The 27,197-nt window shown below is 35.7% G+C and overlaps 1 protein-coding gene across 3 annotated transcripts in view; it reads right to left on the reverse strand.

The window, feature by feature from the left end:
• Positions 1-27,197, reverse strand: part of LOC150082046 (TBC1 domain family member 1-like) — a 402,976-nt gene that overhangs the window by 72,986 nt on the left and 302,793 nt on the right. For all 3 annotated transcript variants that reach the window (XM_090379078.1, XM_090379077.1, XM_090379079.1), the window contains 4 exons: positions 19,496-19,657; positions 6,584-6,751; positions 1,534-1,685; positions 863-955 (listed from right to left, as the gene is read on the reverse strand). In XM_090379078.1, the coding sequence (XP_090235204.1) occupies positions 863-955; positions 1,534-1,685; positions 6,584-6,751; positions 19,496-19,657 (575 nt within the window). The remainder of the gene's footprint in view (positions 1-862; positions 956-1,533; positions 1,686-6,583; positions 6,752-19,495; positions 19,658-27,197) is intronic.

Here is a 27,197-nt window from a genome sequence, read left to right on the forward strand (position 1 = left end):
TTGGCTAGGGGACGTTTTACTCAATAAATGAGAAAAAAAAAAAAATGTTGGAGGGAATGGATAGGTGGAACGGGAACTGTGAGGTTTTTTTTTTTTTTTTTTTTTTTGGCTGATACTTTATGAGCTTGCTTTCTTGCATCATTTGCTACTACTAATACCAATGCTAAAAAGCACCAGATTTCATTATTGAAGGCCGTGACACATTGAGCATAATGTATCTTTCTCTCTTTCCCCACAACCTCACCTTTTTCTTGTCTACTTTATTCCATTTCCTTTATTCTGATTTACTGTTGTATATATATAATTTGTACTTGAAAGAGCAGCATCTGCCGTCAATTAAAGTTTTACTTCAAATTTCACAGAGTAGCATTCTATCTTTCATGCTTTCTGCATACACATTATATGCATCGTAAGTACTTTAAACAAATTTGATTATTTGCCTAAAATTGTTTACTCATTAAAAGAAAATAGATCTGCCTGCAATGCCCTTCAGGTATTCACGTTCTGCAATACTTTTCCGAGGTTTGGCGCAATTTAACAGCTTGCCTTACTTTCTATGATTAGACAATTCTAAGGTAGCAAAAAAAAAAAAAAAAAACATTATGTTGAATTCAAAATCCATTAAAAATTAAATGTATGGGAAGGAGGAAAATTTAAAAATTGTCATAGCAGCACCAAATCATCCAAACTGCCTTGGAAAAACCATCCTGGCAGTCTCATGTGAGCCACACACAACCAGTTAGATGGTGCTGAGCTAGCTGTATAACAGGATGCTTTTTGAAGAGGTGGCAATAACAAAATATAAAAAGCACAAATGACAATTATTTAAGAAACACTTAACAACAAAGTTAAATGTACATACCTGCAATCCTCCCATTCCAGGCATATACTGCATCCGAAAGCCCAAGTGAAAAAGAAGATGTTTCATCATTTCAAATGCCTTCTCTTCTGACATCTGTGAAGGAATGAGGAAAGAATTATTATTATGCACGGGGAGCGTAATTTATTAGGAACATCAGAAAAGTTATGCATCAAAATACAAAGAGTAAAATTAGGTAGCTAAACATTCTTTGCTATGCCTCTGGTCACCTAAAAACACAGGATACCATTATCAATCTGTACTCCTAAACTATCAGTATGATTACACATTTAAGTGAATAAGATTGTGCATAAGATGAATTAAGCAAAATAAAACTTTAATAACTATTCTTTCATACACATAATTAAGCTACCTGTATTGCACAACACTTGAAAAGTATGCAAAATATGAAAAATGGAATTATGGCACGAAGCCTATGAAGTTTTTTTTTTTCCAATCCTCCTCTGGCCAAAGAGGATTTCCAGTGGGCGTAAATCAAAATAATGAATTTTGATTATTTTGATTTAAGTAAATCCAATAAATAATCAAAAATTGTAAGTTAAAATAGTTTTAACTAGTGTCAACCAAATTCAAGAGTAATAATTATCTGATGTGCAGAAAATATAAACAAAAAAAAAAAAAAAAACACATACTTTATATATATGGACACTTACGTGGAACAGCAATATGCCAGCAACAAAACCCAACCCTTGACAGTATCCTAGTTCTGTATCTAGCACAGAACATGCTTTGAGTAAGTTGTAAAGAGAAAGCTGACCAGGACCCAATGGCTGAGAGAAATAAGGATGATTTGGAAATGTTCTACCTAGAATGATATAAAATGTTTCATTAGTGTGTTTGCGCGCACGCACACTCACACCTTGGATATATTAATTTGAGCACCTTTTATAAAAAAAAATGTTAACCCAGAGTGTTTAACTTAATTGTGACATAAATATACTTCTCAGCCACTTTATCATAAATATGAAGGTTTGGGCTACATGCAATAATTTATACAAAAATATGCAAATCAAAGAGGTCTCGTGATGTGTGTAGGAAAGTAGTATAAAGCTATGTGATCTGACTAGTTCCAAAATCAGTTCACCAGTAATGCAGAATGGACAAAGCTCAAGACTTCCAAAGAGGTATGATTACCAGTGTGCATTTTGCAGGTGCTCTCGGACAGGTGTACTTATGGAGCATTTAGACTAGTGTCATTAGTCTTTAATGAATGGGAAAGCACCTGGGAGGACACACATGAGCTGGTGTTATTTGGTTTTTAGGAGTATTAACAACTAAGGCCATATTGCTCCGGGAATATGCGATGGTCATTCCCTGACCTTTCCGCATCCTTCGTATTTGGTGGGAATGGGCTCGAACCCCAGTCTAATCAAGAAGCATGTGCTACCCACTGCTACTCCTTCCCACCTGGCTATGGAGGCACCACACCCATGAGCAGATGCAGCCAAAAATAAAAGGCAGTGAAGTGAGGTGCATTTAGTGGATTATCAAGTGGAATTGTTATCAAAAAATGGAATAGTTAACTACTACATTTAATGTGGAGCATCACAAGATATCAATATCTGCACTAAGGAGTAGGTAACACAAAGGACGGAAGCAGGAAGACTGGAGGCAAGTTATGGATCGAATGTGTCTCAATTTGTTTCTAAGCATTAATAGAAAAGTGCACTTATGGAGGACACCATGCAAGAAATTGGAAGCATCTTGATATGTACTAGCAGTACAAACTACTTAAGGAGATATAATAGTGTGGGGCATAATTTTTTTTCATGGCTTTAGTCCTCTGATACCAATGGAAAGCTCAGCAAATACCATCACTCATCAAATATCATAATTTTCCTTGCTGTGTGTGTGTGTGTGTGTGTGAGAGAGAGAGAGAGAGAGAGAGAGAGAGAGAGAGAGAGAGAGAGAGAGAGAGAGAGAGAGAGAGAGAGAGAGAGAGAGAGAGAGAGGTTTGAGAGGAACATGAAGAATACTCTTAAGCATTTGCTGCTCTGGCCAGCTCACTCCTTGGATGGATCTCAACCTCATTGTGCATCTGTAAAATAAACTGGAAAAGTGTTTTTCAACACAATCCTATCCACATCATTCCAAGAACTGAGGATGGTTTTGTTACTTAAATGGTCCTGGTCCAATATTACTTTTATCACTTTTCAGAACCTTGTTGGCTTCATGTCAGAGAATTGATTCAGGCCAACAGCAGTACAAACAACTATTAGCTGATGGCCCTATTAGCTTATGGCAGTATATAAAGGACATACAGAGAGCAATATCTCTGTGTGTCACAATGCAAGAATATATATATATATATATATTTATTATTTTTTTTTTTTTTTCAGGTGAACTCAAAACATGGAAAGTTGTTTAAACCTATGATATTTGAATAGGATGGCTGGATTGAGAACTAAAATATGTTGACACCAGATTTAAGTTTCAGTCAGTTGTATTAAAAAAAAAAAAAAAAAAAAGCAGTTCCAAACAACAGAAGTAGAAGAGATAAATGAAGAATACAAAAAATTAATTCAGTGAGTTTAGAGTGAAACTGTGAATGGATGTTGACTAGCCGCAGAAACAGCACTTAACGTTTGTGGCATCTGAGGCAAAACTTTGTAATAGTGCCTAATTCATATCATATCTTAATACACATATATATGCAGTATGCACATCTAGCATTTCAGTTTACGGGATTAACCTAGAGAAAATTACTAACAACTTAAAAAAGTCCTCACAAATTTACCCACAGCCCACAGAAAAGCGTCTGCACTCTGTAGAACCATTAAAAGAAAGCACTTGACAAAATAGTTTATTAATAATTCCTAAATTTCGATGTATTTTAAAAATTTTGAGTTGTAAAAATGGGTAGAGAAAAAGATTTGGGGTAGAGAGAAAGTATAAATTTGATACTGAATGTTAAATGTAAAACATTTTATTAATGGCGCGGCACCTATTTTAGATGCTGCCTGTAGCAAGCGCCTCATTTGCGCATCCCTAGTGCCTGGGCTGACCAGCTGATGGACATATTTGGACTGGTTGGGAAGTAAGAGGTGGAATAATAGATGTTGTTGTTCTTTGCTTGATTTATTAGTGGCTACTATAGAATAATGCACCTATAGTTTTAGTTGGTACAGGCTTAGAAAATAATATATACAATTCAGAACAGTGCCCATGGAATCATCTCTAGATCAAAACTGCTATTCCAAATTTATAGTACTGTTTCTACAAGTAGAGGTGGAGGGGATGGGGGGACTGGAATTGGCTAGACCTAAACACTCCTGTAAAACAACAAAACATGAGCTTAAAATTTGGTGTTGATCCAACTTTTCCTTCTTAAGGAATGCCCAAATACATATATATAAAAACATTTTCATTTATATGTGCATGTGCAGGGGAGACTATGGAATTGGCTGGACCTAAAATCGCCTGTGAAGTAACAAAACATGAGCTTAAAAATTGGTGTTAAACCAAACTTTTCTTTCTTTCTTTGTCCAAACATAAAAAAATATATTTTGATTTATATGTGCATGTGCATGTGCATGTGTGTGTGTGTGTGTGGTGGGGGGGGGAATATTTAATCAGAAACATGTCTAAAACTGTCCATTCAAGAAGGAAAAGTCGAAATGGTATCCCATTCCAACTTTTCCTTCTTGAATATTGCCAAAAAAACATACTTTCATTTATATATAGATTTCTGCGAGGGGGGGGGGGTGCAGAGAGAAAGAGAACTGGGATGCTAGACAATAGTGATAAGACTGAAAATCTTACCAAGGATCAACAAAACATATTCCAAAATTTTGGTGTTAATAACCAAGAACATGTGATAAGGTTAACAGACACTGCAAGTTGGATAGAGAGGTAGAGTTAGTTTCCAGATATTTAACTGTTGGGACATTCAAAAAGGATGCATTTGACTGTCGGCTGGGGCTGGCAGAATGAATGCCGAGGAGAGCGCGCGCTCTCTCTCTCTCTCTCTCTCTCTCTCTCTCTCTCTCTCTCTCTCTCTCTCTCTCTCTCTCTCTCTCTCTCTCCATAAGTAAAAAAAGATGAGTAGGATGGGAACTGACTGATAATTTTTGGAAACACCAGCTCAAATTACGAAAAGTATTATTTCACTTGTTTCCATTATGTTAACAATATTAAACAAGATATTCAAAGTGCAGCACATTCATACTCATTTATTTTTGGGATAGCCACCAAACAATTTGGAATAAAGCCTCTTTCACACAGCTCACAGTAAATAATGTTTCCAGTGGTAAGAACTTAAAATTATTACAAAAAATTTTAAATTTTCAATATTTTTCAAATACTATTGCTCAGCCTTAAATATTTCCTTTGAGTGAAATCATATCAATTCTGGCATGTGCCAAAATTGATGTGATTTCGCTTGATTGCAGTTATTAAATTGGAAATTTAGCGCTACAATTAGATAAAATTTCATTTCATTAAGAGTAATAAATTAATAAAGCTGTGTGATCTATAAACCTCACTAACCATAGATCTAGACATAGCAAGAATAATCTGTAAAATGGCATATGAACATAATTACTGAAGCTTTTTTACTTATGAATTAATATTTCTTTTTATTTAAAAACAGCAACAGCAGAGGAAAAAAGCTAACTGTGGTACAACTAGTAGAATTCAACTGCATAATCAGTGTAAAAGAAATATTCACAGCAAACACTACAGGAAAGTTGCACAAGAATATTGACAAAAAATTTTAAAAACTGAATCAGTGAATACAAATCATGATATAAGAAACTTAAATCTGCAGAAAATGTGAGAATCAAAGAAAAAGCATTTCAGAGGAATCCATGGAAATCACTGAAATGTACACCTATTAAATTAAATGTCCCATAATCAACAGTATACAAAACTCTTAAAGTGAAATTACTTGGCATACTTATAAGATTCAAGTTCTTAATGTTACCATATAAATTTATCCTTCTGTTAAGTTGTTAAAATCAATATTAACCACAGTTTCTTGAAAGTTGACATTTTCTGAGGGCAACTTTCCAGATTAGTGGTAGCATCAAAGGCTACAACTACCATGTTTAAGAGGCTAGAAAACCTCAACAACATGAAAGTCTTTATCCTCAACCTCCAAAATCAACATCTGATGAACACTCAGGAAGTCATACAATTATTCTTTTTATGAAAAGGTGGGCATTATCTTTCAATGTTGCAATAACTTCTTCATACCAAAACAATAAAAGCACATTCTTCTAGAAATGGTGTTTATGCCACTACACTTTGAATCTTAAAATTGAATTTTAAACTATTTTAAAAATGCAGTTTACCTAATGAAACCTCATTCCTTGAAGAAACTAAGAGGCCAAAATCAAAAATATAATTTGTGAGCACACTTCAACAACTGGTAAACTGGACTGGATAATGTACCATGAAAGATGGTGGTTATACTGAAGTCTAGAAATGTGTGCTGTAATTGTGTTAAACTTTATTAATTACCTGTTCATTACATGAACAGGTAATTAATTATTTTTATCATTGCATATTAATTATTAATATGCAATGATAAAAATAATTTTATCATTGCATATGATAAAAACAATTTACCAATTGTTTTTATCATATGCAATCCAAAATTAGGATTTAAAAGGGCACAAACACTTTATAAAGTGTCTTTATAATATATGCAGATATACACTATTATTTTTATTAAAAAAAATGTGATGTTGACAAGCTTACCTAAATCAATCAGAATATTATGTTGATATGAAGTAAGCTGTCTTAACAAGTCATCGTAAGGAATCTGAAGATCTACATTTTTGGTAGCTGACACAGGTGTGCTCTGACGAAGACAATGTTGTTCAGATAAATACTGCCAAATATCACCACGTTTATGACGAGGAACACCTTAAACAGTAAATATGCATTTAAGAATAATTAATATAAAAATCATTCAAGTGGAAACTAGAAAAATTAAATAAAAGTTGGTTCACAAATAACAAGGAAACTGTGCATGTCAATCTTCAATGTAGTCACCATTATGCATATGATGGACACACTCTTCCAACACTCCACTAATGCCTGGATTCTTTGAAAGAAGAAGGGTCTGAGCTGGTGTTTTGAAACTATTTATGCACTGCAGTCTTGACCTGAACCAGCTGAAAGGGTTGTGTTGCACTTAGCCAACTTTGCTTTGGCACCCATGCCCCAATCCCATTCATATAAGCTGAAAAAGGTTTTACAGTTAAAAATAAATAAATTTTTTGATAACTTTATTGCTTATTTCATTGAGTTCATTTTATTAAAATGGTAAAAGGAAAAAATATTTATTTAGGCAACGAGCAGCATTAATTATTACATACTATAAGTAGAAACTATATGTTAAATTATCTGCTTCAAAGATCAACATTTCGGCTCTTAGCAGCTACAAATCTTTGGGACCATTTATCCAATCCATGGCAATGGCATGATCAATTAATAAGGCTGCCAATCCATCCAACTGATCTTGTATCATTGTGGAATGAAAGTGGTTTTGACTAAATTCATCTCTGAAAAAGCTCTCTTCGGCACTGGCCACTGATACTGGCAACATTAAAAGAAATCATAGTGCTACAAGAAGATGATGCTGTCAATTTGTTTGAGAACATGAATTGAGAGATTTTTCAGTATGAATAACTATCTCAAAAATGGTTTCACACATATTTTAATTCTTTATAAAAATTGATGACACAAGTGACTTTCTGATTTCCATGTGTACACAAAATTTCTAAATAAACATTGATCATTGTGCTTTATGATCAACCTTTCATCGATGACTGAATTGTGCTCTTTAAAAATGTCAAATTTTCCACTGTTCCAACTTTGTCTTAGTGTTCATTATGAAATATTCTTATTTGGCAGTGAATTCTTGTTAGCTCAAATTCAAGTTCAAATGCCCACTTTTCTTGTATCATCTAGACGGTACTTAAATTTATCATCTGTTCTGCAATTTTTAAGGTATTTTATTGGTTCTGAAAGCAGGGGGACAAATTGTAACATATTCAAATTGACCTCTTATAGGTCACTACTTGTGACATTTATTTGGTCAAAATTTGTACCAAATAGTTAGGCAGCAGATAAATTTATTTTAATAGTTCTTTTTTTTTTTTTTTTAAACTGTTTACTTGTTTCTTGAGAGAGAGTTTTTCTTCTGTTGCTCTTAATTTTTGGTGATGTGCCCTGAGCCAATGGTATATGGTCTCATTCCTTAAGCTGGCTCTTTTCATGACAAGAAGTGACATCACCTTAGTGCATCTTTCAGTGTTTATAAAAAGGTGTTAACCACGTGGAGCCAATTTCAGTGAATATGGAGGGTGGAATAATTCCTCAAATGTCATCTCCTGGAACTAATTTATTGTAGACTGGACAGTGTGGGGATGGGCATTATCATGCTGTAGGCAGCATTGCACGCACACATGCACACCCAAGGACAGTAAACCACAATGATTTTTTTTTTTTCAAACTGTTGGCATTATTTGGTTTAGAAGCACATCACAATATTTTCCTTGTCACTGTCTATCCTCTCTCCAGATAATGTTTCAGAATCACCCCTTTATGATATCAGAATACAGTAAGTAATGCTTTCCTAGGTGATGCTTGGGTACTGACTTTCTTCGGCCAAGGTGAGCTTGTATGGTGCCACTCTGAACTTACACATATGCCCTTGCTGGATGGCAAGAACGAAATTTTTTAACATTTTTCAAGAATGTGATTGTTCAGTCTTAAATATTGCCTTTATTTAGTGAAATTGTGTCAATTCTGGCACTTGGAACTTAGCTCCTCTATTAAATGCTGAGAAATTTACCAAGCACATACTTTTCACTAATGATGATATGTACTGAACCAATGCAAATCTTGCAAAACACAGCAATTTCTTTGGTAGTAATGTGACAGTTTCCCCATATGAGTTGTTCTACTGTTCTTATGATTTCTTGTATCATTAGTACAATGTGCTTTTCCTAATTGAGGAGAATCTTCGAGAATCTGCTTAAAATTATTCACCCACTCGTAGACTTGCAGTCAACTCATGCATGATCTGTCACACTGAACTGACATACTTCAATAAATTTCAGGTTTTATTCAGTTAGCATCCAAAAATTGGATTACAGATCACACCTGTAACTTGACACATGAATGCAAAAGTGTTTCCTAATAATGCCAGCAAACAGTGCTGCCTACAGACTAGACCAATAATCTGACCTATGATTATCACCAGACTATGCATAATATACATTTTATGTTGGTTTTGAGATTTTCATTTTTAAATTATCGCTATATTTCAAAAATATTTAGTTAAAATAATTGATTTGTTAAGCAGAGTTACTTGTTTGTTTGCTATTTGGTTTTTAGGAGCATTAACAACTAAGGCCATATTGTTCCGGGAATATACGGTGGTCATTCCCTGACCTTTCCACATCCTCCGTATTTGGTGGTGACGGATTCGAACCCCGATCTAATCAAGAAGCGTGTGCTAAGCACTGCTGCTCCTTCCTACCTGGCTACGGAGGCGCCTAGCAGAGTTACAGCATATTCCACAGCAAATATTTATCGTATTCATTAAAACCGAGACTTAATAACAGCAATTTATTTCTGCTCTACGTATACAACATATTGGTGACAGAGAGAGAGAGAGAGAGAGAGAGAGAGAGAGAGAGAGAGAGAGAGAGAGAGAGAGAGAGAAATTGACCACAATGCTTCTGAAAATTTACTTCCTCCTCCTTGCTCTAGCAGAAGGGGGTAGAAATTATTTCTTCATTGTATACAGTTTGAGAGAACTCAATCTGTGTCAAAAGTTCCAATACTTGGGTTTTGGAGTCATTTCTTAAGAAATGGTTTTCATCAGTGATAATATCAACATTCAGCTTTGGTAATGGTGATGATTTGGCAAGAATGATGGTTGTTACCCTGCATGAAATACACTGAACCAGACTACTCATCCATACAGGACCCTGTGACATAACTGTAACTCTGACAGCATTTACCATCAGTTAAAATATCTTAACAGTAATTTAGTTCACAACTAATGAGAATACTGACTCCACTTTCATTTATCAATATGGTATCAGATAATCAAATAGGAAAATACTCTACTTTTTAAAAAAGAATAAGGGAAGTTTACCTCAATATAATACGTAGAACATTTCCGTATGATACTCTCCAGAAATTAAAACGAATAAAACATTAACGCAAAATGATTAAAGTAAAAAAATAAATTGAAATCAATTAAAAAATCAATTGAACACAATTAAAAAATAATTACAAATTAATTTTAAAAAGTTTAACCTAAATTTTATAAAATGGTTTTCCTTCCTGAAGCTAATAATGCTTTTCAACCATATATCGTGATCACAGGAATGAAAATTACCGAGTATGTGTGAGCATGAATCTTAAATAGAGATTATTAGTCTTCGCACATACATGTAAAAGACCACAAACTGGAGATTAGATATGGCCGGCGAACTTTAGTAGAATTCTTGTGTAATTTAATTTCGATGGTAGCCTATTATAAACCGAATTAGGCTACAAGGTAAGGATAGGATACAAAAAACTACACCAACCAACAATAGTAGTATCAAAAAATACTTTATTTCTGTCCCATACGTTGAACAGTGGCACAAACAGCTTAACACATTCTTTAAAGATACCGAATTTAAGAATGTGGTCAGACCAATGCAGAAATTAAACACCATACTGAACAATTGCTCAGTTCTTCCCTCTTTTGTAGCACAAATAAATGACTTGGTATACAACATTTCTTGCGGTGATTATGACTCATTGTACCAAGATCTACGCGGTTTGCTCTGAATTTGTGTTAAACAGCATGTCCTCAGTTCGTGCTTCTCATTCAGCAGTGTCAGAATTAGCTTTTCATTCCGTTAATGAAAAACAACATTTTTATTCAATGAGGCCAAAATACTTAGTGTCCAACGTAATTATACAAGACTATTAATTTCATAAACCATTGAAATTAAATTACACAAGAATTCTACTAATGTCCGCCGGCTATATCTAATCTCCGATTCGTGATCTTTTATGTTAAAGACTAAATGCACAAGGAATAATATGTTATGAGTTGAAATTAACTATATAATATCGGTGTAAATACACCATAGTTTCCCCATAAGTTTAACTACATAAGTAGTGTAACGACATTGTTTGATTTTAACTCACATTGTGGCTACTTTCACAACGAGATACCAGGTATTGAACTACTTCGAATAAATAACGCTTCTCTAGTATAGGAGACTACTGTTATTTATTCACAGTGGGTACCACCACCCAGACACGTTTCACAGCTTGTTGGCTCACTCACCGGTGGGCGGGCAGGTACCCTGATAATGCAGGCATGCCATCACCACTGCGAAGTTAATTCCACAATATGAAAGATGCCAAATGGCAAAGGTAATGATAATATGTTGAAGACTAAATGCACAAGGCATAATATGTTATGGGTTGAAATTAACTATATAATATCAGTGTAAATACACCATAGTTTCCCCATAAGTTTAACTACATAAGTAGGCTAATAGATAAGTAGTGTATGAGATAAAAATCAAACGAATTCACCATTTGGCATCTCTTATTCTTTTACAAATATTGATATCGACATAGAATGTATTGAGCATCATAGCTTTGGTTTATACTATAAAATACTCTACAAAGCATTACGTGCTCTGAATAACCTTTAGCCAAATATCAAGCTCTCCTGCTCCACACCACTACATTAAGATAGCATTCTCATTAGATATGAGCTAAATTACTATTAAGATATTTTAACTGATGGTAAATGCTGTCAGAATTACATTTTTTAATGTTTTCCTTTCGTATTATGGCAGTTTTTCATAATATAACATTTTAGTAACTTTTGTGACCACATATATATATATATATATATATATATATAATAATATAATATATAAAAGATTGTATTAAAGAGTAAAAACAGAAAACATCAGAGAGTTAAATAAACTGGATATGGCATAATATATTAACTGGATAATATATTTATCATATTAATTAAAATATATATATCTTTTCTGAATAACAGACAATTGACACTAGTTGTTATTAGTTCCTTTGGTTTTAATGACACATTAGCGACTAAGATCATACTGCATCAAGATCAGAAAATAAAGAGTATAAAAGGAATTAGTATTTAGAAGGTTACTTCATAAAAATATACAAAAATGAAAATGCAGTAGAAGGAATAAAACTAAGCATGCTATGTTATATATACTTATACACGTTAATAATTTAATACAATTATTAAAGAGTAGAACAGATGGTTGCTGTCTGAGTGTATTACAACCAATCAGGTGGGTAAAGGTGGAAAGGCGTATTTTGTTTTCTAGTAAAATTACCACAGACAAGTAAAAATATGTTGTACAATTAAAATGGTGCAACGGGACTCACACATAGGGAGGTCAGGCGCCTCCGTAGCCAGGTGGGAAGGAGCAGCAGTGCGTAGCACACGCTTCTCGATTAGACCGGGGTTCGAGCCCGTCACCACCAAATACGGAGGATGCGGAAAGGTCAGGGAATGACCACCGCATATCCCGGAGCAATATGGCCTTAGTTGCTAATGCTCCTAAAAAAAAACCAAAAAAAAAACCAAAAAAAAAAAAAAAATAGGGAGGTCATAAGTTCTCAGAAGAAAGGAATGTACCAGATGACTGTGTCCTGTGTGGAGCTGAGCAAGAACAACATTCTCTTTACAATTCTTGCATAGACTGGACTGCCATGTTTCAATCATAGACTTAATCTAATATAATTTTATTTTCACGAACTGTCCATGTCACAAATCGTGCCATTGGGAATTTAGCATATTACATATTATTTGCCTATAATCTCTTATGAGGGACTAACAGACCAAGGTTATTTGTGGGAATTGCTGATGTGACTGCAATGTCAGCCAAATCATTTCCCTTGTTCGCAATGGGCTGGGAAATTGATATTAGTGGACAGCCTTTACCTCCATCTAACTAATTAAATCAAGGTTTTTACTGTATCTACTATATGCTCCAAAGGGCATTATGCTATGCAAGTTAACTATTACAAGTATTAAACACCTGACTACTTATTGTAAGAATAATACAGATATTTATTCAATAATTTATGCTACAACTGAGTACAATTCTGTTTTGCTATCTGGCATCGAGTTCACTCCTGAGACAACAGGTTTGGGCTATTATTCGTTTTTATAAATGGCATCATTATCTGTGATTTGACCAAACATTACTAATCTAATATTTAATCAAATAACATCACCAACAGAGATGTTGGTGATGTTATTCATTAAAAACTCTAAAGCATACCTAAAACTGTTGTGACGTTTACTGGAATAAGGCATCCCTAAAATTTGATTCTTACTGGAATTGACTCATTCGACAACTTTTTGCCAAATGGTGAATGATAAGTCAAGTCTAAATAAGCAGCAAAGCAGTGTGTGTGTGTGTGTGTGTGTGTGTGTGTGTGTAAGAAAAACTCCCAGTAAACACATAATGACTGCAAGTATGCACACCACTTGGCTGCTCAATTAGACTCAGTTTATTATTCACCAGTTGACATGAAGTTGCTCACTGAGAGCACTCACTAAATGATAAAATTCTGGTAAGATTACAACTTCTGTTTTAGTGATGCATTAGAATTTAACAACTAATGGATTCTCCTCTTTTTGGTAATGTTATTTGATTACAAACAAAACTAGTAATTATTTTAACTTGACTTATGGATAAAACTGCGATTGGCAAACAGCACTTCTCTGCTATCAGGATCCACAACTACAGATCTGTGGTAAAATCTATAAAAAGGCCTCCAAATTACACCTGCTCTGAAGTAAATGCCAGTATCAGATTAATTTATGCATAGCTACAAATACCACAACAAGACAGACATCCCAAACAAGAGGAGACGCCCACTGTAATTCAACAAGTTAGGGGGAGGGAAATATACAACTCTACAGACACCATAGAATATACCTCAGTCCACCAAAATTCAAGCCCTCAGAAGCCTGAAGAATAACTGAGATATCCATATAGAAAAAGTGCACAAAAGGTTCAGTATCATCATATAAGATGTGGCTGTTAAATAATGAGACTGTTACAATAAAATAAATATGATGAAATATTTCATACCTTATAAGTTATCCCCTTAAAAATAATTGCCTTGGGATTGCACACACTGTTCCATATGTTTTTTCCAAGAATAGGAACATTTCTGGAAGTCATCTTCTGTAAGCTCTTTTAACACTTCAGCCATTTTTTTTCTGAATGTCTGCAATGAACTGAAAGTGGGTTCCCTTAAGTACACTTTTCAGTTTAGGGAAGGGAAAAATGTCAAAAGGAGCTAGTTCTGGCAAGTAGAGTGCACGTTCACACACAGGCATTTGTTCTTTTGACCAGAAACTGGTGAATAGAGAATGCAATTGTGTGTTGGGGCATTGTCTTGACAAAGCATCTAACCATTCTTTCACAATTCAGGTCTGTTCCTTCAAATCTTGGGACCTCCCCCGAGACCAAGGAAGCTTTCATAATTATGGCTAAGGGTTTGCTTACTTCCTTTGCCGCCTCCTTTAATATTACTGGATACATCTCATTGATCCCACCGGTGCTTTTCTTATGTTCAATTTCAAGAATTTCTCCTCCACTTTGCTCAATTATTACAAAATCATTTACTCCCTGCCAGAATTTGATAAGCTTCTGGCCTCCACTTCTCTACAGACCTCTCCATGTGTGAATGTAGATGCGAAATACCCATTCAGCTTGTCAGCTACCTCAGCAAGTTTATCAACAATCCAAACCGTCAATGTCAAGTGGACCAATCCGATTCATCCCCTTTCTTGTAGAGTTTACATAAGCAAAGATTTCTTTACTGTTTTTCTTCGCATTGTTTGCCAAAGATTTCTCGTAATCTGCCTTCGCTTGCCTAACCTCCTTTGTGACTTGATTACAGACTAGCTTATATCTACCACAGACTTCTGTGTTGCATAATAATTTATATGCAGCTCATGCATTTTTTTTTCTCTGCCACGAGACTCAGTTCATCTGACATCCATTTAGGCCTAAATCTTGAACAGTACTTTTTAGTTGGTATGAAAAGCCTAGTAGCTTCCAAGATTAATTCCTTGATTGCTTCCCATTTAGAATTTGCTGTTGGTAACATAATCAGTTGGTCCCACTATAGAATTTAAAAAAAAAAAAAAAACTCTGAAGCCACTGTAGTCACCTTTACGAAAGCAAAAACCCTTCCCTTACCCCTGATGGTAATTATATCTTTAAGTTAAGCCCACATCAGTACACTGTGATCACTGCCACCTAGTGGTTCCTTTATCTGCAGATTCTTAATGCATGAAAAATCACTGCTGATAGTGAGATCAAGAGATCATTATTCAAGAGATCAATTACTCCCTCTGGTTGTCCCTCGAATATGCTGCTGTAGAAAACAACCATCCAATAAATTCACAAAAGCCTTGCTAGTGTTTGAGTGACCAACCCAACTGGATATTGATGGTTCAACTATTGATGATCCTGCTTAGGTGGCTAACAAACTTAATCAGTGTTTTGCATCTGCATTTGCGCATGAGAAGTTGTTCAGGGACTCTGGCAGTGGGCTGGATGATTTTGTAATGACTGAGAAGGGGGTGGGGGACAGGTTGTTCAGGATAGATATTGGGAAGGCACCCGGGATGTGTGAGTGACCAACCCACAAGTTCCAGTCTATATCTGGAATGTTAAAATCCTCCACATTATAAGATAATCTGATTTTACTGGCCCACTCTATTTTCCTGTACAGTTGTTCATTGTACTCATCAGAATCATTAAGCCTATAACACACTCCTACTCTGAACTTGCTTTTCCCAGTGCTTATGTCACACCAAACCAACTCAACACTGCACTGCTGCCCACCCATGTCAACTGGATGCACTTCCTCAGATTTTAAGTTTCTAAACTAACAGCATTGCCCCTCCTCCCCTTCCTGTACACATTGTACTCCCCAAATTCCAATTCTGTACTACTTATATCCATGTGGCACTACACCTCTGACATCCCAACAATATCTGCTTTTGATGCCTTGACCAGCCCTTCAAATTCATCAAATTTATTTACTATGCTCCTAGCACTGGTGTACATGCAAGTATATATATGCCCAAAGCCATGCTGAAGGTGAGGTGAACAAGGCTCTTGCCTCAGGTTAAAAGCTGAAAGAAAGATAAAATAATTGCCAACGTTTTCGATTTTATGTTTTGATTAAATAAATACTGTTTATTTATAATTAAAATTATTCTAATTTGTGATATTTTTAACGAAACATTTGTTTCAAGTATTATAATAATAGTTATTATTTTTGAAATGAATGACACATAAATAAATCTGTTATATATTTATAATAAATGCTGCTTATGAGAATAAAAATTACTTTAAACAGTTTTTATTTTATTTTTTTGTCATCCTTTAATTTTTTTTGTCTATTTTAATTTTTAAAACGTACAGTGCTGAGCTCCAGGGCAGTTCAATAGGACCTGTTGATAAGAAATGGGTTTTCTTATCAACAAAATCTAGAAAGAAATCTAAAATGTATTTTAAATAAGTCATATTTTTTTTTTTATTAATTAAAAAAATAAATAAATAAATTATGTTTTAGGGGAGGGTGCATTTTCTCGGCACAGCTCTGCATACACCTATTCTTATTCTTAATTACCCTAACACAATCTACGTATTTACTTGTTCCATGATGACTCCCAGCAGCCCTTGAAATCCACAGGACCTCACTTTCAGTCTGCTGTTCATTCCAATAGAAGCAGTGCAAGAATCACTTTCACCTCTGCCTGTGGCTACCATTAATCTATTAGTCTGTGAATCCTCCCAAGCTAGAAGTTTTCCAACCCACCTAACACTGCCTTGATAACATCAGAATATACTCTTGCATCCTTACTATTTAAGTGTATCCCATCCTTGTAGAAACAATCTCTCCTGTTAAAAAGCACAGATTACACTGAGAAAAATTCTACCCCATGAGCCTTGCACAATCTCTCCAGGGCCAAATTGATTGACAAGGCTCTCATCGTATACTCCCTGCTTTTGTGTCCAGGCAGAATTGCACACACTATCAAATTTAACCCTAACTCGCTAATCTTTTTCAACGTTGAGCTGTACTTTTTAAGCAAGTCTGCAGATCTCCTACTGTTAAGGTCATTAGTACCAACTTGTACAACAATATCATCCTTTGTGCCTTTAAAAGATATCTGCTCTACACCATCATCAACTTTTGCTCCATGGTAGACATACCACGGTCCTATTCCACCTATCCTTTTTTATAGAACGTTCGGTGAAATATACTCCATTCTTTGTTCACAATAGTATATTGCAATGAATGGCACTGATTTAATTGTATCTCATATTTTGACTCGCCTTCACAACGAGTTACCATGTATTGCACTAAATCGAATAAGAAACGCTTCTCCAATGGAGAAGACTACTGTTATTTATTCTCAGTGGATACCACCACCCAGACAGCACTGTTTCAAGGCTTGTTGGACTATTGTCGGAGGGTGGGCAAGTACCCTGGTGTTGCAATCATGCCAACCCAGTTATGAAGTAAAACTCCACAATATAAGAGATGCCAAAGTGTGTCCATAGTAATATTTACTAAGTAAATAAATGCACAATGCATAATATATTATGAATTCAGAATTTACTATAGAACATTCAGTGGTCAGGCGCACATGCCTTGAGTGACCCGGATTCAAACCCGTGACTGCTGAATACGGTGCTGTTTCTTGTATTATCTCTACCTTGTGAACTCCTCTGACCGTATTGTCATCCAGAGTATAAAAACAGAAAATTTATTTATTTAAGTGTTTGCTTGCTTCCTTTGCCACCTTCTTTAATATAACTGGATAGATCCCATCCACCCCAGGTGCCTTTCTTCTGTTCAACTTCTCCTCCACTTTGCTCTCAGTTATTACAAAATCATTAAGCTCCCTGTTAGAGTTTAATAAGCTTCTGTCCCGCACCTCCCTACAGAATTCCTCATGTGTGAATGTAGATACAAAATACTCATTCAGTTTGTCAGCTACCTGAGCGGGATCATCAATTGTCAAACCATCAATATTAAGTGGACCAATCTGATTCAACCTCTTCCTTCTAGAATTTATATAAGTAAAGTCGTTGCTATTTTTCTTAGCATCCTTTGCCAAAGATTTCTCGTGATCTGCCTTTGCTTGCCTAACCTCCTTTGTGACTTGATTACAGACAGCTTATATCTACCATAGGCTTTAGTGTCACCTGATAATTTATATGCATCCCATGCATTTTTCTTCTCTGCCACAAGTATCATTAGTTCATCTGACATCCATTTAGGCCTAAACAGTATTTCTTAATCGGTATTAAAAGCCCAGTAGCGTAGTATTCTGTGATTAATTCCTTGAATGCTTCCTATTTAGAATTTGATGTTGGTAACATCATTAGTTGGTGCCACTATATAGAATTTAAAAACTGTCTGAGGCCGCTGTAAGTGTCCTTTATGAAAGCAAAAACCCTTCCCTTTACCCCTGATGGTAGTTATATCTTTAAGTAAATCCCACATCAGTACAATGTGATCACTGCCACCTAGGGGTTCCTTTATCTATAAATTCTTAATACACGAATAATCACTGCTGATAACAGATCAAGAGTATTACTTTATCTGGTTGCCTCTTGAAAATGCTGCTGCAGAAAAGAAACATCCAATAAATCCACAAAAGTTTTGCTAGTGTGTGAGTAACCAACCCACAAGTTCCAGTCAATATCTGGGAAGTTAAAATCCATTCTGATTTAAAATGAAGAAGGGATTTAAAGACATTATTGTCTTTAAATCCCTTCTTCAATTTTTTACTGATTTACTGGCCCACTCTATTACTCAATACAATTTTTCATTGCACTCATTAGACCTATAACACACTCCTATTCTCATTTTTTTCATTTCCCAGTATGTCACACCAAACTGACTTAACATTGCACTGTCTATCTATGTCAAATGAATGCACTTCCTTAGATTTTCTGTGTTTCTTAACAGCATAACCTCTCCTCCCTTCCTGTCCTGTCTATCCTTTCTGTACACATTGTACAGAAAGGATCTCCCCAAATTTCAATTCTGCACTGCTTATATCTGTGTGTGACACCACGTATCTGATATCCCAACAATATCCACCTTTGATGTCTTGACTAGCACTTCAAACTGATCAAGTTTATTAGCTATACATATACATGCGCCTGTTCCTACGCTTAGTTACCCTAACACAGCCCATTTATTTATTTGTTCCACGGTGATCCCTGAAACTCCCAATTTGAATTTATGTCTATGTTTTAGCAAAAATATTTAGCAAGCCTAAAATCTATTTCCTTTTATAACAAGCCCTCAACCACACTGTTCATGGAAATCAAGAATACAACCCGTAAACGGCATGGTCCTGATCTTTTTCACTCTTAATTCTCCATAATTTCATTATTTGTATAGCATTCTCACAGAAAGGCGAATCTACATTTACTTACAACAATAAGCTTCATTCATTTGTTCCAAAAAACTTAGTGTAATGCAGCATACATATTTGTTTTGACAAATTTCATACATGCTTACCTGATTTAACTATATTCTGTAATTCAGAAACAGGGACTGCAGTAATTGCCCTAGTTGAACTATTTAATAAGTTTTCCCACTGTTCAGACGCTTCTCTCAAGCAAGGTGTCAGCTCCTCATAGTCCAGCTTAATTCGCTTACTGCAAGCTACATCCTGGCTAACTATTCAAGTATAAATTTTTTAAAAGCACTTTTTTTTTAATCATAGTCATTTAAGTTCATGAATTATAAATGCTAAATAATCCATGTGATATCAGTAGCAAAAATTGTTATAATGAATTAAATTTTATGTTTTAAGAATTTCATAACTAGAATATATAAAAGCTATGTACAGAGATTCGTTAATCTAAAAGATAACAACAAAAACAAGTAAGATTTTTATATAAATCTATAACATAATTTTGTCATCTTGAATTGGTTACGTGTGCAAGAAAATCTCATGATCCTAGTCATGACCAAAACAAATTAAGCATATTTAGTTTGTAGACATCTAAATGCCCATTACAGAGGAATCTATTTCAACAGCATTTCACAATGACAAGAAGCAATGTAACAAAATTTCACTGTGCATATGTATCAAATGTACATAGTTACTTTTTTGATACTTTTTTTCCAAATTAGAAATTTAAAAACTTTCAAACCTTTTAAATTTAACAGAATAAATGAAATGGCTCTGAAAACGTTGGAAAAGATTTTCAGAATAAAATGAAAATACTGACTATGAAAAATTTAATGTACACATCAATACCCAATTTATTTATTTGTTAGTTGCTTTTAAGAAATTAAAAGATAATTTTCCCAAAGAATTCACTTTCTTCAAATCTGCAGCTGAAGTTTTCACTTGTAATGCGATTATTTTTGATTTTTTATTATTTTTTTTAATTTCTCGTAAATGAGTAGTACAGAACTGCACTTTGAAAATATCTTTCTTCCATGCAGTTACATTGGCAAACTAAGTGAGCATTAAAATTTGCCTCATTTCTGATTTCACTTATATATTTAAGCCCACCTTCTCTATGAAGAAGCATAAAATCAAAGAATAAACAGGATTACAGTTGAATAATATCACTTCATGCAGCACCTAAGGTGTAAGCCTGTAATGATATAGCTCTTTGTTATTCACATCTTTAATATGAAAATAATAAATAATGTTATTTATATCACATTGTTTGAGTTAACATTTTGTTTAGATTTTTCATTTTTAAAGATTGTTGTTGTTTTTACAGTATTTCACCATCTTAGGTCATATTGTGCTATTGTATTCTGTTCATAAGAATGTGTCCATGAACCAATTGCATGCTATGTGGGTTAAAAAAAGAAAAATATACCCAGACCAATTCAAGGGTGGGGACTTTGCTCCATCCTGAGATTGGCTAACTATACATTATTGTTTAAATAGGTCTTTAAGTATTCCTATACTCTATTACGAAATTCAACATAAACCTACCCAAATGTGTGACAAAACCATTATACTACCACAGAAGACCTTAAAAAGGTATTATGACAATTGACAATGATGCCTTTCAATGTTCATGGCTTAAAATGGTATTATTTAGAAATTAAAAAGGAAACAGAAGCACAAATACCCATGATATGTCATGATAACATATAGCCTACTTGGATTCACTTTGTCGAATCACTTTAATTATAATAAGTGTAAAATGATTCAAGCTTCAATCTTTTAATTCTCATTTTCTGTGTTTTCTGGGAAACATTACTTTATTTTGTTTGCTTTGGATATGTTTATATTCTGTCTGTAGTGACACTGCATAGAAGCAATGTGGCTACATTTTTTTTTTTTTCTTTTTTAACTGCATTTCCTTCTCCCCCATTAAATTGTTACTCTCAGGTGACTGTCTTAGCACATAATGGCTTTTGTTGCTAATGACCCAAAAAAAACCATAAACCTAAACCTCTCAGGTGTATTAAAATGACTTGCTGCTGATTATCAGATTATTTTGCAAGATGGGGAAATAATAAATGGCAATAAATGCTCTGGTGGGTCATGGAGCTCTGTCACTTGAGTGAATTTCATATTAAATGCTGGTATAGTGGGTGGGTGAGAGTCCTTCTCAAAGGTTTTAAATGTCTGGAAAGACATTTGTCATTAAAAAATAATACTTTAAGAGCAAAGCTGCCATACTCTAAGGAGGGCTGTACTAAAAAAACAGGACATCCAGTGTGCAGCAAATAATATCTGAATTCAATCCAGAACTGCCCTATTTCAACCTATACCATGTGCAGGGAATTGAAGAAATTGGGCATTGCCAGTCCCTTTTTCCTTTTTTTTTTTTTTTTTTTTTGTTAGTGCACCGGCTTCTGTGGCCATAATGCACCTCACAAAGTTTTTGCATTTTACTCTGATCCAAGCTGGAGGGAGGCGGGATTTGAACCCGCGACCTTTTGATTGCCCAGTCAGCATTGCCAGTCACCTGCCTATTCAGAAGCCACTTGTTTCAGAGAAAAACAGAAACATCTGCGTGCAGTAGTAATGAGGACATCGTAATTGGACAGTGGAACAATAGAAGAAAGTCACATGGTCAGTCAAATCATGATACACTTTGTTTTGCAAGGATGGTAGGCAGAGAGTGTGGTGAGAACCTTATAAAGTGATGGACCCTGCTTGTGCTTGTCTTGTTAAAACAACCCAAGCATCTGGAGGTGGTATCATGGTATGGATATGTGTTGTTGGCACAGACTGGGTCCATTGATACTGGTGGAAAGTCTAATGTCAGGTCTACTAGGGAGTACCAGATCTACTGTACCTTTGTATTACATATTCTGCATCCAACATTATTACTCTTTAATCCCAAACACAATGGCCACTTAATGGATGACAATCACAATATAACAGTGCATCATTTTTTTTTTTTTTTTTTGCATTCCAGAATGTGTAAGAATGGTTAGAAGAAGATGACATGGATTTACACCATCTTCTTATTCCCCCCCCCCTCCCCCGTTCACTTGATCTCAATCCTATTGCAAATGTGTGGAATATGCCAGAAGAGCTATTCGGCAAAAAAATCCTATTCTTTCAACTTTTCGCAGCTGCACGATTTTCTGCTGAAGGAAGGGTTATAATTAGACCACAATGCACTAAAACACCTTATAAAATCCATGCTGTGCCACAAACTTGCAATTATTTGAAAAAAAAGTGGCCCAATTCTAGGTTGAATACAAGTTCGTATTTTTTTTTTGGTAGTGTGTGTACTATTTATTATTAACTAGGGTGGGCCAGTACATTAGAATGTGTTGCAAGGGAGGATTTTTAACTTTCCAGATATTGACTGGAACTTGTGGGTTGGCCACTCACAGACTAGTAAGACTTTTGTGGATTTATTGGATGACCTGTTTTCTACAGCAACATGTTAGAGAGGCAACAAGAGAGAGTAAATCTTGATATGATTTCAGCAGTCATTATTCACGTATTAAGAATTTGCACATAAAAGAACCACTAGGTGACAGTGATCATAGTGTACTGACTTAGGATTTACTTAAAGATGTAATTACCATCAAGGGTAAAGGGAGCTGTTTTTGCTTTCATGAAGGTGACTACAGTGGTCTCAGACAATTTTTAAATTCTAAACAGTGGGACCAACTCATGATGTTACCATCAGCAAATTCTAAATGGAAAGTAATCATGAAAAATCATAGAAGCAACTAGGTTTATCATGCCAACTAAAAAATACTGTAAAAGGCTTAAACCAAAATGGATGTGAGATAAACTAACGACACTCTTGGCAGAGAAGAAAAATGCATGGGATGCATATAAATAAGATTAGTAGAGGCATATGATGCAAGAAAGCAAGCCATGCAGCATCAGCCAAAAAAAAAAAAAAAACCCCTCCCATTTCACCCCTCCATTCATTCCAAATGCCTGCTAAACTCAGCCTTAAATCTATTTAGGCTATCAACTTCCACAACAAAAGATGGAAGTCTGTTCCACCGATCAACTACCCGATGGCTAAATGCAAATTTCTGCACATCTATTCTACAACTGTCTTTCCTCAATTTGAATCTGTGTCCCCTTGGGTACTTAATCTGAGCAAGAGGAAGAATCCCATCAGCATTCAGCTTGCTCAAGCCATTCAGACTCATACACCTCAATCAGATCACCTCGCAGGTGCTGAAATTTGCAGAACTTAAGCCTTTCTTGGTAAGAGCACCCCTTTGTTCCCCTCACCAATCTTGTTGCCCTTCTTTGTACTCGTTCTAGCAACTCTACATCCTTCCTAAAATGCTTCCTCCAGACCTGTACACAGTACTCTAGGCGTGGCCTGACCATTGCCTTGTATAAAAGAATAATCACCTCTGTATACCTGCTAGCAAAATTCCTATATATCATTGACAAGACTCCACGACCTGCCCTGGCAGCCTGTCTGCACTTCTCAGCAAACTGCACAATTACCCCCATGTCTTTTTCACTTTCCACTTCCCTGAGTGTAGTACCACGCAATTGGTACATTTCTCTTCGGTTATTGCTACCCATATGCAGTACTTTGAATTTTTCAATGTTAAACTTCAGTTGCCACTTCTCAGCCCATTTGCCCAACTTATCTAGATTGTCTTTACTATCATTAACAATCCTGCGAACCTTTGTATCATCTGCAAACGTGAACATAAACCTGATATACCTTCATCAATTTCATTGATAAATAAACAAAACAACAATGGACCCAACACTGAACCCTGGGGAACTCCACTAATAACATTTGTCCACGAAGAGCAGTGTCCATTCATTACCACTCTCTGTCTTTTCCCACTCAACCATCCCTTTATCCATTGTAGCAACTTACCCTTAATGCCAGATCTCTTCAATTTGTTTGTACAACAGTCTTCCATGTGCAACAGTATCAAAAGCTTTCCTGAAATCCAAGTATATGATATCAAAATTATATTTGGCATTCAGTTCCTTTGTGACCACGTAATAGTATCCAATCAAATTGGTCAGACAAGACCTCTCTTTAACAAATTCATGATGTGTCCTAACTATTTTTTTTTTTTTTTTTATGTAAACACCAAACACGAGAGGTATTGGAACCTACTTAGTACCGTGCTTGGGTTGAAGGTTGAGAAAACGAAAGAAGATATTTGTTGACATTTGACTTGAACTTCTGTAGATTGTAATTTTTCGGAAATACGTATGAAGGAAGGTTGTTCCAGAAAACAGCGGTTGAATGAATAAACAAGGAAGATGAAAAGTTGGTTCTGTGAGTTTGAAGGTGGACCGTAAATGGATGTTGGCTGGTGGCGGCACATGTACGGATTGCTTTGAAAGAGAGAGCAGGAATTATAGAAGCCAATTCAGAAGAACAATGCCCATGGAAATATCTGTAGAAGAGGCGTGCAGCAGAAACAGTACTTCTATGAGACAGAGTGGAGAGACTCTGTTAGAGATGAATCATTAATTAACCTAACTGCCCTCTTCTGAACGGAATCAAGAAGCCTGAGAGAGGTTTTGGAGGCACCACCCAAGATGTGGGAACAATATTCCATGGTAGGGCAGATTTGCGATTTGTACTGTTATTTATTTTGTTTTTTTTTTTTTTTTTTTTTAGGAGCATTAGCAACTAAGGCCATATTGCTCCGGGGATATGCGGTGGTCATTCCCTGACCTTTCCGCATCCTCCGTATTTGGTGGTGATGGGCTCGAACCCCGGTCTAATCAAGAAGCATGTGCTACGTACTGCTGCTCCTTCCCACCTGGCTACGGAGGTGCCTACGATTTGTACAGAGTGAATAGCTGTTTGGAAGAAAAGTATCACCGAGAGCAAAAGAGAAAACCAAGTTTTTTAGATGCAGAGGAAGCAATAATTGTAATGTGCTTGTGCCAAGAGCGATTAGAAGTCAGGGTAATCCGCAAAAGAGATATATCATTTTGCTTAGAAATCAGAGTGTCACCAAAGATAAGAATAGGAGCAGAAGTATCCTTTTTGGGAGATATAAGACAAGACTGAGTTTTAGAAGGATTGAAATCAACTAAGTTGTCATTGCCCCACTGGAAAATTACCTGGAGATTGGCATTTAAGGAATTGGTAGCAGATTTTCAGGAAGTTGAAGCTGATTGAGCAGGGCAAGGTTTCTCAAAATGGAAAGTGGAATGCAATGTACTATCATCGGCAAAACTATGGATAGGATTTCCAGTCAATGGAAGAAGGTCATTAATATTAAAGAGGAAAAGAGTGGGGGAAAGAATTGAACCTTGGGGGCCACCAGCATTAGTGGAGAAGTTAGAAGACAGAGAGCCATCTACTGTCACCCTCAGTGAGTGATCAGAGAGAAAACTGGATAACCAATTACAAAAAACAGTTGGCAAACCATAAGATGGAAGCTTGTTTAGAAGATCTTTATGCCAAACACGATTGAAAGCCTTTGAGATGTCAAAAGCAACTGCTTGTGTTTCATCAAACTTTTCCATTGAATTAGTCTATAAATGGGTAACATAAGCCAGAATATCACTAGTGGATTGACACTGACGGATTCCAGACTGGCGATCGTTGATCAGACGGACGGTTTCTAGATAGTTTAAGAGTTGGCGGTTAATTGATTTCTCCATTACTTTAGAAAGAGTAGAAGTAATTGCAATGGGGCGATAATTGGATGGGAGGGGATTTGTCACCCTTTTTAGGAACTGGCTGGATATGAGCAAATCTCCAAGCTGAAGGAAAAACACCTTTGGAATAAGAAAGTGAAAAAAGGCGGCAAAGAATAGGAGTAAGTTCAGGAGCACAGGTTTTGAGAACAAGTGGAGAAATACCACCAAGGAACTGGAGATTTCTCAGCATCAAGATTCATCAAAATCCTTCTGATATAGTTTTGACAGGAAACCACAGGAGGCACTGAATGGAGCATACTGCAGTCTTGTCTAGATGATCCTGCAAAGCTTCTTTAACCAATGATTCCTTATTTTCCCTGGAACACAAGTCTATAATTACTTGTGTCACCTTTTGAACCCCCTTTGTGAATTGGTGATACATTTGCACACCTCCAGTCCTTGGGGACCTCCCTGAGTCCAAGGAAGCTCTCATAATTATGGCTAAGGGTTTGCTTACTTCCTTTGCTGCCTCTTTTAATATAACTAGATAGATCCCATCCACCCCAAGGTGCCTTTTTTATGTTTAACTTCAACAATTTCTCCACCGCTTTACTCTCAGTTATTACAAAATCACTTAGCTCACTGTTAGAGTTTGGCACTCCCCTCATTCAATAATTCCTCTTGTGTGAATGTAGATGCAAAATACTCATTCAGTTTATCAGTTACCTAATCATGATCATCAATAGTCAACCCATCTATGTTAAGTGGTCCAATTTGATTCATCCCTTTCCTTCTAGAGTTTACATAAGTAAAGAACTCTTTGCTGTTTTTCTTTGCATCCTTTGCGAAGGATTTCTCGTAATCTGCCTTTGCCTGCCTAACCTCCATTCTGACTTGATTACAGACTAGTTTATATCTGCCATAGGCTTCTGTGTCACCTGATACTTTATATGCATCCCATACATTTTTCTTCTCTGCCACATGTCTTATTAGTTCATCTGACACATGTCTTATTAGGTCTCGACTACTCAAGTTGTCTGTCTAATAAAGTTTCGAGACTTTAGGACCTCCACATATTTTTTTTACTCTACGTTCTAGAACCAAAGTGAGTTTCAACTACAGACCAGTCAGTCTGACTTCAGTGGTTGGGAAAATCATGGAGGCAAT

Source organism: Mastigoproctus giganteus, chromosome 8 (assembly GCF_048544385.1).
Source record: "Mastigoproctus giganteus isolate SK-2022 chromosome 8, ASM4854438v1, whole genome shotgun sequence".
Lineage (NCBI taxonomy): Eukaryota > Metazoa > Arthropoda > Arachnida > Uropygi > Thelyphonidae > Mastigoproctus > Mastigoproctus giganteus.